General features: G+C 35.9%; 1 protein-coding gene and 1 long non-coding RNA gene across 2 annotated transcripts; both read left to right on the forward strand.

The window, feature by feature from the left end:
- Nucleotides 1–224: 224 nt before the first annotated feature.
- Nucleotides 225–1,571, forward strand: LOC113493894 (the record flags this gene model as incomplete). Its single annotated transcript, XM_026871926.1, has 2 exons — nucleotides 225–430; nucleotides 1,399–1,571. Coding segments are annotated over exons 1-2 (360 nt in total), but the record flags the coding sequence as incomplete, so codon positions are not given.
- Nucleotides 1,572–7,291: 5,720 nt separating this feature from the next.
- Nucleotides 7,292–11,371, forward strand: LOC113494300. Its single transcript, XR_003400644.1, has 2 exons — nucleotides 7,292–10,028; nucleotides 10,132–11,371. It is a non-coding gene; the product is annotated as an uncharacterized LOC113494300 (long non-coding RNA).
- Nucleotides 11,372–15,135: the final 3,764 nt, after the last annotated feature.

Genomic DNA, 15,135 nt, shown 5'->3' on the forward strand with positions numbered 1-15,135 from the left:
CTCCGCGCAAACGGGCCACCGACACTGGTGTCCAGCGACAGCCACATAACATACTTTTTCATATATTTTGTATAGACGCGCCGCACACGTGTAGCCGGTGGCGGCCACTCGCTACAGCAGTGTCCGCGACGCGCCACAAGTGGTCGCTACGGGCCACACAAAACGCTCACAGCCGCCACTGTCGCACTGCTCCACCCCCCGCGCAGTTAACCGTTAGACGTTCTACGTATCGCACGCGTCACCATGGAGCACGACGCCTCAATGGATGTTGATACATTTATTTCGGTAATCCATGCACGTCCCGCTATTTGGGATCTACATTCTGATCTGTACAGTAATAGAAATGAGAAAATAAAAGCCTGGGAAGAGATTTGTTATTTATTTATTAACAATTTCAAGGACAAAAATAGAAAAGAAAAAAGCACCGCAGGTTAGTTAACATTTGAAATATTTTGTATCGTATTTATTCACATTCTGTTTTCTTGCCATGGTATTGATCCTTCATTCATAAAGTAATCTTTTAATATGTCTCGTGTAGTACATGATCGTAAAGTTGGTATACCTGTATCTTCTACATTTTCGAATCCGACTACATTCAGCGTGTGTTTGAAATTGTAACCATCTCTTTTACGAACAAAGTTGTGCAAAATGCAACACGTTTTTACGATATCTTCCGAGAATTTAATAGATGTATTTAATGGGCGATGAAGTATTCTCCATTTGTTGGAAAGTAAACCAAATGCACATTCTATGCAGCGCCTAGCACGACTCAGCCTATAATTAAATATTTTTTTATCTGAAGACAAATGTCTTCCCGCATAAGGTCTCAACATGTGATCGGATAAACCAAATGCTTCATCACCAACAAATGAATAATTTAGTGCTGGACAGTTACCAACTGGTCTTTCTGGGGGTATATTAATAGATTTGTCTTCAATTCTTTTAAACAATTCACTCTCTTTAAATATAGTTGAATCCGATGCTTTGCCGTAGCAACCAATATCTAAGAATGTGAAAAGGTAATTAGAGTCACAAACAGCCAAAAGTACCATCGAAAAATAATTCTTATAGTTGTAGTATAAGGATCCGCTGTCAAATGGATGAATAATTCTAATATGTTTTCCATCGATAGCACCTAAGCAATTGGGGAAATCAGTGTTTTGTAGAAACCCACTAGCTATTTCGTTCCACATATCTCTCGTTGGTTCTGGTATACATTATTGCTTTCAACCTATTCCAAATTAGTTGGCATGTTTCTTTGACTATCATTCTCGCTGTAGATGCACCACGATAGTACGTCGTTTCAAAATCTCCAAATGAACATCCGGTGGCAAGGTACCTGAAACAAATAGCAAGTTCTATGTTAAATACAGTATTGTTGAATAATAATACGATTTTTTATAGCTGCCACATTACAACGAAAGTGGAAGAGTCTCCGCGATAGTTTCAACAGAGAAATTGGGAAGCAAAACAAAAGCGGATCTGGAGCATCAGGCAGAAAAGAATATATATATTTTAAACAATTGTCTTTTTTGAAACGTCTTAAGGTCCAGTTTCACCATACTCTGTTAAATATTTAACGGTCTGTTAAGACAGATAACGGACTGTTAAAGTTATCGAGTGTCCCACCACGACTAAACGTCTGTTAACTTCGCTTAACAAGGCATTAAATCTAATCACCGGTCAAGACGTCTGTTAGACACTAACAGATTGTCAAAGTCACGTCAAAATGGACGCTGCATATAATTTTATTTTTGCAAATAACATTTTAGAAAATTTAGATTGCTTAGATGGAATTGTACGACGTCCCAGAATTTTTAAAGATCGTCATTGCTATTTCGAAGAATACGATGATGTCGATTTTTGTACCAGGTTTCGTTTATCAAAAGATATGACCCTTGATATTCTCCAGTTGATCGAAGATAAATTAGAATATCCATCAGATCGGTAAGTCGTCTATTAATTAATTAAGACCATCATGTACGTTATGAAATGCAAGAAATCATTGAGTAGTATTTTTATGCACTTATACAATCCATCTTATCATGTGTGATATTTTGATTATATCCACCTACAACCTTATAACTTTACGAACACAGATTTACATAATACAGGTAAGATTTATAAGGCTTATTCAATACATGAATGTTTTATAAAATTAATCATTTATTTTGTTTCAGAAACGAATCAGTTTCACCCATAAATCAGCTTCTTTTGACTTTGAGATACTATGCGACTGGCTCCCAACAAATATCAGTTGGTGATTATTGCGGTATAAGTAAATCGTCATCTCACAGAATCATACACAGAGTCACTGCTGCAATAGCCTCATTAAGCCGCAATTGTATCAAGTTCCCAGACACAGTGGAAGAGATAAGGAAAACTCAGTTGAATTTTTATAATATTGCAAAATTTCCAAAAGCTTTGGGTGCTCTAGATTGAACACATGTACGGATTCGTTCCCCTGGTGGGGTAAATGCAGAATATTTTAGAAACCGGAAAGGCTACATGTCCATAAATGTGCAAGCGATTTGCAGTGCAAATTTAGAAATTTTAGATTTGGTGGCAAGATGGCCTGGCAGTAGCCAAGACCAAACTATTTGGATCGCTTCCTACAGGAATGCTTTGTTCGAAAGCGGCAAGTATAGGGATGCTGTATTATTGGCTGATAGTGGGTACATGAATCGGCCTTATATCATGATGCCACTGGACAATCCACAAACCCCAGAGGATATACTATATAATGAGGCTCAAATCAGAAGCAGAAATCCTGTTGAACGCATGTTTGGGGTGTGGAAACGAAGATTCCCTGTACTTGCCTTGGGGATGCAGATACAAGTGAAAAAATGTTTTGCTGTTATTGTTGCAACGGGAATACTGCACAATATTGCAATAAAGGGAAAGGAAGAGTTACCACCAGATGATCCTGAACTTGAGTTAATTATGCCATGGGAAGATTTGTTCCGTCAGGGCCATATCAGGGAACAAAGAAATAATGGAGTTATGAGAGATATAAATCCTAAGCGAAGAGAGCTAATAAATAATTATTTTAAAAGTTTACATTTAAATGCATCTCATAATTGATTTATAATTATTAGTTGTTATGATGTCTTTATTTTAACTGCAATAAATTTTATAGACCGAAAACAGTTAGTACCTTAAGTACAAATGAAAAAATCTTAAGTACAAATAAAAACATGATTCATAAATGTAACTAAAGAATAAAAACATAATGTGGTGTATTAGTTTAATTAAATTCGTTTGTAAAATAAAATAAAAAGTCGAAAATCATATATTTTTTTTTAACATTTCAAGTTCCATTTCCAATTTCTCCGTTCTAATTTTTTCTTGTTTTAACTGTTCTCGTAAAATTTCTTCCTTTAGGGCAGCTTCTTTTTGGGTATTTTTCAACATGTTCTCAATAAGTAATAATTTGCTTTGCAGGACTTTGTCCTGCAAAGAAGTCTTTGGCCTTCTTCGGTGCAGCCATGTTGATGTCGAAAGTTCTTTATTGCCGGAAAGTGTAGTCGACACTTTAGTTTTCAAATCTCTTGGAGTCCAACTGCTCCACTTTTTATTTTCCACTTTCTAAAAAAAAATAGAAAAATTATTGTAATTAATTATTTCATAATTATAATGGCCATAAAAGCCACTTGTCTGCCAGTACCTACATAAATATTTTTACCCACCTCAGTTGGAATAATGCCTTTGTTTTTCTGAGACATACTGAAATCTTTAAATATTGGTGAAGAAGGCGCATTGGCATTGAGTACTGTCTCTGATCCCAGAACGACCCCAGACTCGATATCATCCTGGTAAATAAATAAAAAAATTACCTCGTATAATATTATGTTAATTAAAGTTACTACAAAAATATAACACATAAATATACTTTTTTATTAAGAACTTCAATTTCAGTATTTGAATTACGAAGTTCCTGATCTGAGAAATGTATATCAGAGTCATAAGGATTATCAAGTCCATCCAAAGTTGGGCCAAGTAACATTTCCACTTGTCCTTGAAGTGGTCCTGGTGGTGGAATGTCAGGCTTGCCTCCTCCTGCAAAGAAACACAATACTTAGCACGACTTCTCGGAATAAATCTATACACTTTTCTTTTTAAAAACGACTATTGCTCTAAGGAATTTAATCCCTGTGTCGTTGGGTTTCACAAAAATACAATTCACATGCAAAAAGACACCCAGACTCAGAACAAGCATTTGTGAATCACTCAAAATAATGCTTGTACTACGCGGGAATCGAACCCACGACACGCGGCGCACAGTGGGTTTGGCGTGATGACCTTAACCACTCGGCTATACCGTACAAGCATTGGATGTGCCTAGCTGTAGCATATTGTGTTCTTCTTGTTTTCAGGCCTAGCTAGTTCATGTGATGAACTTCTTGAATTTAAAAATTGATTAAAAGGCCGAATTGTTACAGTTAATTAAGAATTACAATATGTATAAGTTTTCCGAAATTACGAATCTTATTCATCATAATAAATATTAAAATATTAAATGTGTTTTACTTACTTACCTTAATGTGATTGCGAGTCTTTCTGCAGGGGCGATGCTTTCTCGCATACTGGTATTTTGCCGTATTAATCCATCTTGTAACACTAACAATAGTTCTTGAAATGTAGTCAAACTCATTCGATAATGTCTAAAAAACTTTTTTGGATATCTTTGTAGATTATCGAAGTGCAAGTTATGTTTTACTGTAGGACCAGTTAAAATTGGATGAACCCAATACAGGCGGCGACGGCGTTGTCTACGTCGTCTGCGTATTAACAATAATAGCGCGAGCAAAGTTTCCGTGTCGGAGTCCATCATTAGACTGCGCAGCGAAAGCGGGCGGGTTATAAAATGTGGCGACTTCCAAACACCGGTGGCGGTCGCTCGCCTCTGATACTGTTACAAATGAGGCGGTAGCGCGCGACAGCCACCGGTGGCTGTGGTCGGTGGCCCGTTTGCGCGGAGCCTAATGCAGACGCACTATCCAGAGTTGGAGTTAACGCGTTGGACGACATATCCATGATAGTTAATATCGATAGACAAGTTAGTCCAAAGCCGATTATCATCTCGTCAGACGAGGAAGACAGTAATTATTAGTAGGCCCAAGTCGCCATACTCTATTCCATCAATAGGAAGTGAAACGATCACAGCTTCCGAAGGAGCCGACTCTTCCTCTATAGTGACCGTACATTCAGAGATAAACACAGATACCTCAGGTATACCCATCCTTAATGAAGCTATAGATACAAAACCTAACCGAATACTTGTCTATACGTGGCACAAAAACGAGTATAGCGTCAAGAATTTGTCTAGGAATAAGCAAAAGATTACAGAATTACATATCCCAGTAAATAATCCGGAACTAATTTAAAGTTACTTAAAAGAGTATATTCGCCCCAAATTATATATTTTATTTACTTTGAAGATAACAGGCATAGCCAACAGTTTTCTAGTATTATTACAACATTATTTAAAAAGGACACTGTTAGATTTTACGAATGTACGCAAAGAGTAGTTTATGCCGACGACGAAAACGAACAAAGAGATATTGTCTTAAAATATCACACCGGAAAAACATGGGACCGTGGTATTCAAGAAACCGTGTCTCATATGAAACGTGCGTACTATTGAAACAATTTAGATCAAACCGTAGCTAGTATTATAAATTCATGTGAAGTTTGCAAATGAATGAAGTACGATAGAAGACCCTTGAAGCCAGAGTTACAATTAACGCAGACTCAGACCAAACCCTTTCAAGAGATATTCATAGATATATTCTCAATAGAAGGAACTTATTTCCTCACTATAATAGCCGCCTTCAGTAAGTTAGGACAAGCGCTAAAGATATAGTGCGTTTCATCAAATAGTTCCTATGCCGTAATGTTGGCACCCTTGTCCGTCAAGATACGATATAAAATATATACTAACGTAAACGTACTTGCATATTTTATCGTTTTTCTAAAGATTTTTGTTTAAGAATAATGCCCAAAACGTTGAGAAGTGGTGAAGAATGATGGTTTTAAAGGTTAAGGACTTTTGTGAACGTGAAAGATGTATTGAAGCGCCATTAATTCCTTTCAGATGTGTTCAAGCTCGAATTGCCGCCATTACAGGTAGTAAAATAGGGTGGCCAGTGGCGAGAAAATTTTTGATCCCTCTCCCTCATCGGCAAATGTTATATTCATAAAAAAAATAATTACTAAGACCAAAGCCAATATAATGCGCCACATTGTTTATTGTATGCAGGGCTCGGAAACCGGTTGAAACTCTTAACCGGTTTCGGTCATTGACCCCAAACCGAAATTGATTTAGGTTAAAGGTTGTACTTTACCGGTTTTACCGGTTTTTACGGAATACCGGTTTTTCATTAATTTTGGTTTTGGTTGTGAAAATTAACCGGTTAAAACCAAGTTCGATAAGAGCCCTCGGCCCCCGCTACCCTCGCTCGACAGGCCTGGACGATGCGAGGTCATTTAGTTACAAAACTATTAATCGCACTCAAGTTCGCAACGTCGCCGCCTGTCTTCTCTAAAATTCGTACTGCAGGACTACAAGGTTTGAAATTTGGCAACGAAGGATGAATAACAGAGGTGAGTCTTATTTGAATTAAATATGTTGACGCAATTTTAACTAGCTTTCGTCTTTACTTTATTTAGTTATTCCTTTCAGGATTAAAGCGAAGCAAATCTCCGTATCCTTTAGATTTAGAAGATTACGATTGGAAGCGCCCTGCATCTCCATGTTTGTTAATACCAAATATGTGTACTTCGGAGAAAAACAAAGTCAAAGTAGAAGTCGTGTCCAAACAAGAAAATAAAATATGTTTGCCTTGTTCAGAACATTCTAAAGTAGTAATAGACCAAAGGAATGAACATTTTACGGATCTCATTAAACAGCAATTAAAGCATGTCTTACCATGTATGCGTACAAGATGTTATGTAAAAATATTAAACTTTTGAACACCGTAAAAGGTTTTCATACTGACCAAATTGAAGTAAGTGATACTGAAATAAATTAATAAAACATGAAAAAATCCATACACTATGTATAGGTTTAATTAAATCCATTTGTATCAAAAGCAGAAGATTTGTGTAAAGTCATTAATGTTCTTTTTTTAAATAAAATACATAATTGATAAGATTGTTTTATTTCTAAACTGAATCAGTAAACAATGCAACTTACAATGAACATCAAAGGGTTTTTAACTTGAAAAATGTTTTTATGGAGATTTAAATAACATGTTACAAAAATAATGATTACACTTTACTCCAACGAAAATAAATGATTATTTCGGACCATCAAAACATCATCAATTATCAAGTCATTTAATAAAATACGTAGATTATAAAGGACAAATTTCAAGGACGAAAAGAGCCTTTCAACACTAACACTAGTCGGTGGTGTCGCCAAAACTATTTTTGCCAGGTTATATAAATATGGATCAGTCATCTTTCTCTGCTCCCAATACTCTAAAATACTGCGTTTAGATAGTAATACTGGTTCTTGAAAAAAAGCAACTACCTTAAAATTGATTTCTCTTTCTAATGATTGTAAATTCTGTTCATCTACATTTATATGTCTGTTAGTAACAAAATGTTGTCGAAGGTAGCTGTCAAAATTTGATGAATCAAGTTCTGCTGAAGTTCCTGGAACAACGCTATTGTTAACACCCGGATTGAAAGGTTCTGAAGTAGCTTCTGCAGTCGTTCTTCTTTTTTAAATTAGTCAACCTTTTATATGTTTCAACTAAGACAGCCCTTGCACTGTTTTGTTGTGCTGTCGTAAGTGTAGCATTTACTCTCGGGTCCAGATAAAGAGCTGCAAGAAAGTGTTCATTGCTAAAAAGTACGTCTTGACGACTTCTTAAACAGGACAGCAAACGCCGGGCAAAAGGGCTATGTAGTTGTTCGACTTCAAGGCGACACTTCATCCAAGCAATGTAAAAATCGCCAAAAGTCAGTTGTTCCATTTGTAAGAAAAGAGTATCCCCTTCTAGAATATTTTTGATTGGCTTTGTTATGTCCCTAGGTCCCTACGTTTTAGTTTCCGTCTATACCTATTAATAGATAAATATTATAAATGCGAAAGTAACTCTCTCTGTCGGTCTCATACTTCTTGCTATTTTTTTCCATTATTTCAAATATTAAAATAAATATTTTTTATGCGCATTATCTACATTGTATTTTTGTTTTCAGGGCAACCATGGCGCAAACTTGTTACGTCATTTTTATTCTCATCATAGAGCAAAATACGAAGAAATCCACCATACAAATTTGGCTGCTAAAGAAAATATACCGCCGCAAACGTCGAACGTCACCAAAAGTGTAATGCAAGGCTGCACGAAACTTGTAACAGATCATGGTCGTCCTTTTAGCCTAATTGAAGACAAAGCTTTCAGAGACCTTATAAAGCTAATACCAGGGGTTACACAAAACCAGCATCAAGCAATTAATATCAAAAATGTACGTTCCAGTATACAGGATATGGCTCATGAAATTCGCGGAAAGATTAGTAACGAGATAAAAAATAATCTACTTGCAATTAAAGTAGACGTTGCGTCCATTAATTTGCGAAGGTTTCTGGGCCTAAATATACAGTATGTCATGGGTAAGTACCTAAAGAGTAATTTTCAGACTAAAGTTAAGATATACTTTTTTTTAATGTTATTTATATTTCAATTTTAGATGGAAAGATTGTTCTTCGAAATTTAACTATTAAAGAATTGAACGATAAAAATACAGGACAGTATTTAAAGGACAATGTAGCCGATTGTCTGAGTAGGTACGGCGGGTAACCTAAACCAAATTCAAACAATCACTACTGACAATGGAGCCAATATGATAAGTATGACTAACCAAATAAACGAGGCAGCTAGGGAGTCAATGAACCAGTCGGTAAGCGAATCATTTAGTGAATCGGACATCGAAACGGACGGTGAATACAACGAGGAGGACTCTGCTTTTGTTCAACAGAGTGTAGACTTGGACATTGGCACAGGTAGCACATCTGGTACAGTTCGCACGGTTACAAGCATACGATGTGCTGCACACTGTCTACAGCTCGCCGTCAAAGATGCCTGTCAAGAAATAGAGGAATTTCTTGGGCATTGCCGAAGAATTGCTCGTAATTTACGTACGCCCAATATGGCAATGCGTTTAAAAATACTTAAACTGCAAAATGCAGTGATTGATACTCCCATTCGATGGGATTCTACCGTAGTTATGCTTGAAAGACTGCATAAACTTTTGCATCGTTAATCTATATTCTGAACCAGAAGTCATTTGGGATTCGATTGAAAATTATTTAAATATCCTACGGCAGTGCAGGGCTTTAACAAAAAAATGGTTTAGTCTAAGAATGACTGATTCGCGAAATGACTACATGGTCTATAATTGACCAATTCTTGAAATGTACAATTCTTTAAATGACTGATTCTACAAATGACAGATTCTATAAAAGACCGATTCTATAAATGACCGATTCTTCAAATAACTGATTTTTAAAGTCTATGAATGTGTGTGAATATCGTAAAATTAAATGTATTGATGCCGAAAAAACCAAGTCTCTTTTACTTTATACAAAAGTTGAAGCAAGAAGCCAAACACTGTGTGTGTGCCCCAGTTATTGGAAGAGGTCCCTCTCTCGTTGTTACGACGACCCGTGTTTTACCAACATGATGGAGCTCCCGCGCATTTCACGTGGAACGTTCGACGGCATCTTGATGCGGAGTATGGCTCTCATTGGATTGGACGTGGAGGACCTATTGAGTACGAGCGTAGTGTATGGAAGGGATATAGTAAACGATGGCAGCGCACGGTGTGGCAGAATTGTGTAACAAAAGGGGTTAGTGAAACTTGTCAAACACTGTTTTGAAAATGGGTCATTATTCTTGTTGTGTTATAAACTGCAAAAATACCAGTGGAAATAGTCAGTGTAAATTCTATATTTTTCCAAAAGCAGCCTGGAAAATAGATCAAAGAATTAAATGGATAGCTGCAGTTAAAAGGAAAAAGTAAGTGATGTTGGACATAACCTTAAATACAATTGCCTACAATATTAATTTAAATAATGTTATAGGATATTTACTAATTATGGTATTATTATTTGTTGTATAGTGATGATGGATCGCCATGGCATCCAAAACCCGACGACAAAATATGCAGTGATCATTTCATAGGAGGCAAAAAATCAGACGCGCAAGCAAGTCCAAGCTATGTGCCCATGATACTACCCAAAGTATATCGGAAGAGGAAGGTTAACGAGCCACATGTACAAGCTAGATATACACGCCTGATTAAACGAAGAACCACAAAAGCTGCAGCAGATATCTTGGAAGTCTCGGATACCACAACAAATGAAATAATAATGGAAATAGGAAATCAAACTCAACCTCGTCTGGTGAATCAAGGATGTCAAGTTAATATCTTTTCTGAAATCAATTTATGGGAAACAACCTTTATTTGCAATAGTTTTATTTACACTGATCACTGTGATGCTGAAATTCAAGTAGATATTGCAACAACTACAAAAATTGTAACAACAACTAATCCCAGAAAAAAAGATAAAAGCTGTTGCACCAACAAAAAATCATTTCAAGACCAGTCTTCTGAAACTACAAGCCGAGAATTTGCTGGTATCTCATCAATAAAAAATGACTATGAACTGCTAGATCTTGCTGGCGTGTCATTCAATAATTTCGATTTTTTACTAACCAAATTAACTGTGACTAAATGTACAGTTTCAATGAAAGACCGGCTTCTAATATTTTTAATGAAAATGAAAACTGGCTTAACATTTTCAGCTTTGAGTGTGTTATTTGGTAAACACAGAACAACTATCTCACGAATTTTTCATTCAATCTTAAAAATTTAGCTTCTGCATCTGCTAATTTGGTATTTTGGCCTACTAGGGCTGCAGTACAGGGAACAATGCCAGAATGTTTCAGTCCAGATTACACCAATACAAGAGTAATTATTGACTGCACCGAATTCAGAATAGAAGTACCATCAGCAGTGGATGATCGTGTTGCTTGTTACTCCCATTACAAAAAAAGTTTCACTGCAAAAGTTCTTATAGGAATTACTCCCGGAGGATTTATTTCATTCAAATCCAAAGTAGCGGGTGGGAGAAAAACAGACTCACAAATAACAGTAGAATCTGGTTTAATTGATCTTCTAGAAGCTGGAGATGTAGTTTTAGCAGATAAAGGTTTTCCTGCGATTAAACAAGTTCTAGATCAAAGTGGTCAAGAAATTAGAATTATTATGCCTCCATTTTTGTCAAAGAAAAAAGAATTCTCTCAAGAAGAAACTGAAAGGACTTATGATATTGCTCGAGTAAGAATCCATGTCGAAAGAATTATGCAAAGATTAAGAATATACCGGGTTCTTGATAAAATTCCACATAATTTATTTAATTGTATTGATGATATTTTACATGTATGTTGTGTTTTAGTTAATTTACAGCCTCCAATATTCTCTAAGAGTAATACTGTTGTAAAAGGTAAATAAAATCAAGATTACAATAACATGTTTTTTTATTTTATAAAGTATTGCACTTTACAGATTTAACTATTCCTTAAAGTTTAAATATATTATTATAGGTACTATATTATTATTTACTTAAAGCTAGATATAACCTTTAGTTATCACTTTGTTAACTTACTTTGGTACTGTTACAGTAATTTATTGATTTATCTTTGGGACACTTTGGGTGAGAAGAAGAGAGATAATGATATTATAAATCATAACTTAGAATAAATTTGAGATATTTTTTCCTGTAAAGGATCGTTTCTGGAGATCAATACAATAAGTTTGGTTATCTTCCAAAAATTCTGTAAATAATGCAAGCAAATAATGCTTAAAGTAAAAATGTTCACTTTTCAAAATAATTTCTTCAATGAATTGTTCATCACGGTTAACTTGTACAGCCACACTGGCATTTCTCAATGGTGAATAGACAAAAATATCACATATTGTCATTCCAGTCACATACATTTGTGACTGGACTTGAGTGTAGTATGGATGGCTTTGCCTTATTTCTAAAACATTGTTTATAAGAACTAAGTAATCCACATTGCATAAATTATTAGCAAAGTCAACTACAGGTTTTTTTTCACATGAAATTGGACATTTCACTTCGACAAGCTTTGTCACACATCCATCCTCAACCACTACTCCATCAATGCTAACGCACAGCCAAGGTTGCTCTTTACTAATAATTGCACCAACAGTTTTCACTTTACAGAAATTTATTTTTTCGTAAAGTAATATAGCATCTTTTTCATTACATAAGCCATACCGGGTTGCAACACAATCAATTTTCTTTGGTTTTAAAATACTTGACACTAAACTTTCTATGGATTTGGTTTTACGTGATTTTATACTATGTATATTTTTACTTGCAGTTATCCTCAAGTGTCTAATTGCATACCAGTTTGGACAGTCTGATTGCTTCATTGTATTACAACAAATGTTAATTATGTCTTCATTCGTTACAGCTACATATTTCTTATAATATTCTTCTAGATTTTCTGCTAGCGGGTAATCACGTTTGTATAATTGAAATTCACTCTTAACTGTAAAAAAAAAGTTTAATCAAGCTAAGCAGTCTTCTTTTTCCAAATCAACTTTGTCCGATGTATCAGACACAACTTCAGTTACTAGGTTTGAATCTAGAGTCTGCTCTGTTGCCTGTAATATTTGTTTCAACGATGACTCTTGCAATAATTCATCATGCCTTATTATTGATTGTGGTTTACAACATTCAGTCTTGGATACTGATGGAAACATATCTTGAAAGTACCTCCCTTTGGAGTATTTACATTGAACAAATTGACGAATGCTGGGTTTGCCCCATTGTTGTTCACAGCTTGTTTTTGAATGACTAACTTTGTCGTTAATGTAACATATTAGAGCAGCAACATGTTTGCATTTGCCGCTTTGGTTGTAAACGCAGCTGCACTTTACTCCGGTGACAACCCGAGAACTATTTATCTGTAATAAATAAATAAAATCGTTAATAGATATATACTTTAACTACCGTAGAATACTAAAATGTGTGAATGTTTTTAGGTTAGAAAAGTACTTACGTTTAAACTTGTGTTATAGGGTGTTACGGTCACCGATGTTTGACGAATGATGTTTGCTCGTATTAAATAACTATTGCCATTAGTTCTTAGTTCTTCGACATTCCTTACGTGTTCAGCTAAAACCATTTTTTTTCCCTTCAGCATAGTTTGGGGCTGGAAACTTATTTCATGTTTTACACTCTCAAAACCAGTTTTTATAATCACATCCATGTTCTCCTTAATTGTTTTTAACATATATCTATAAAAACACTATTTATTGTCTTTCTATATATTTACTTTATTTATTTTAGAACAATAAACATTATGCACTTGTCATTCACTGTTTGACATACTCCCCTTTTGTTGCGTTTACATGGTGGCGCTGGTGTCGTGCACGTTCCGTATACCGTGGCCTCCCAGATCTGCCGATCTAACACCGTTGGACTTTTTTTTGTGGGGTCGAATAAAATCGCTAGTGTATGTAAACGAAGCAACCAGTATAAATGACCTCAAACATAAAACTCGCGTTTGTTAAAGTGAAAAGTGAAACTGAAGTGCTTAACAAATTAAAAATTAACTTAAGAAAACGTGCAATAATGTGTACCGAGCAAGGTGGTGGACATTTTGAAAATCTTTTAAAAAGAGGACGAAGAAGAAGTATTTAGTGTAAATAGCTCAGGTATGTACCTTCGTAATACTTATTTACTACTGTAAATACATAAATGATTGAAATCTTTTAAACACTGAATATGTTTTATACCTACGTAATAATAAAACCGGCCAAGTGCGAGTTGGACTCGCGCACGAAGGATTCCGTACCATTATCGACAAAAAACCGCCAAAAATTCACGTTTGTTGTATGAATAACCCATTTAAATATTCATTTTATTCCGTTTTTAGTATTTCTTTTTATAGCGGCAACAGCGATGTCTTAACAACAGGGACAATTTTATCCTCTTGGTACGGAACCTTAAAAATGTAAACACACTCACGAGTAGGTGGTAATATCGCGAAATCGGTTAAAAGACGCGTGACATGTCTGACTTTAGGTATTTCCGTACTGATAAATCGCAGTGGGATGAAAGGTTGCTCAATTTAAAAGTACTTCTTAGCTATCCGTAGTTGAACTGAATTATTCGAAGTTCAAAGCCTGTAGTAGTAAGTGTGCGGACGGCGAGCAATGGGTAGTTCGCCGTTCAGTCGTCTGGTAAGATTCCGGACCAAGCCCAGTCGTCGACGGCACGCACTGTTCCCGCGCGCCTCAAGGAGTTGTCCGAAAAACGTAGGGACCCTGTAATAGGGTCGAAGCCAGCTGGGGCCCGGGTTCTTTTTCTGAAAAGAAGGCCTGGACCCAGTGCGAAAGGCAACGTTGGAACGGGGTGGGTCGTTTAGTCAGTAAGAGTCTGACATTGTCTCTCGCTCCGCCCAAGAGCGGGATTCGTCATTAGATGATTTTTCCTACCATAAAAAAAGCCTGTAAGTGTGATGTAAAGATGAAATCATTATTTTATTAGTTAGGCAACTAACAATATTTTTTTATTTTTTTTATTTAGCGTATACTGTCCCACAGCTGGGCAAAGGCTGGCAACAATAATTAATAGTATAATACCACAACTTACTAATATCAGCTAGGTACGTAATATTCGGCCATTAAACGTAAAGATACATACCTAAGCTTATATGCATTGCTTTCTACTCCTACCTACATGTTACGTAGGCACGCGCACGAGTATGCGCTATGAGTGTGTGCGTAGGGATACAGTAATATGCTCAAACATTATGCGTCCAGCTAGGACAACTATTTTATAAAAAAAAACATATCTTTCTTTAGGTAAATCGAATTACAGATGTTTCTTTAGTTCTATAATTTAATTTTCTAATTGGGGTGTCTGAGGTCTTGCGTTTATTCCGTTACACGTTGTATAAATTAGCTGACAAGGTTGGCATGTGCTACATGTGGCACGAAGGTATCGCTAAAAGAGGATCAAACGAGGTTTCTAGCTGTCTATATAATTTTATAAGAGAACATGCATCCAATGGAGTAAAAGAT

This window comes from Trichoplusia ni, chromosome 5, assembly GCF_003590095.1.
Source record: "Trichoplusia ni isolate ovarian cell line Hi5 chromosome 5, tn1, whole genome shotgun sequence".
Lineage (NCBI taxonomy): Eukaryota > Metazoa > Arthropoda > Insecta > Lepidoptera > Noctuidae > Trichoplusia > Trichoplusia ni.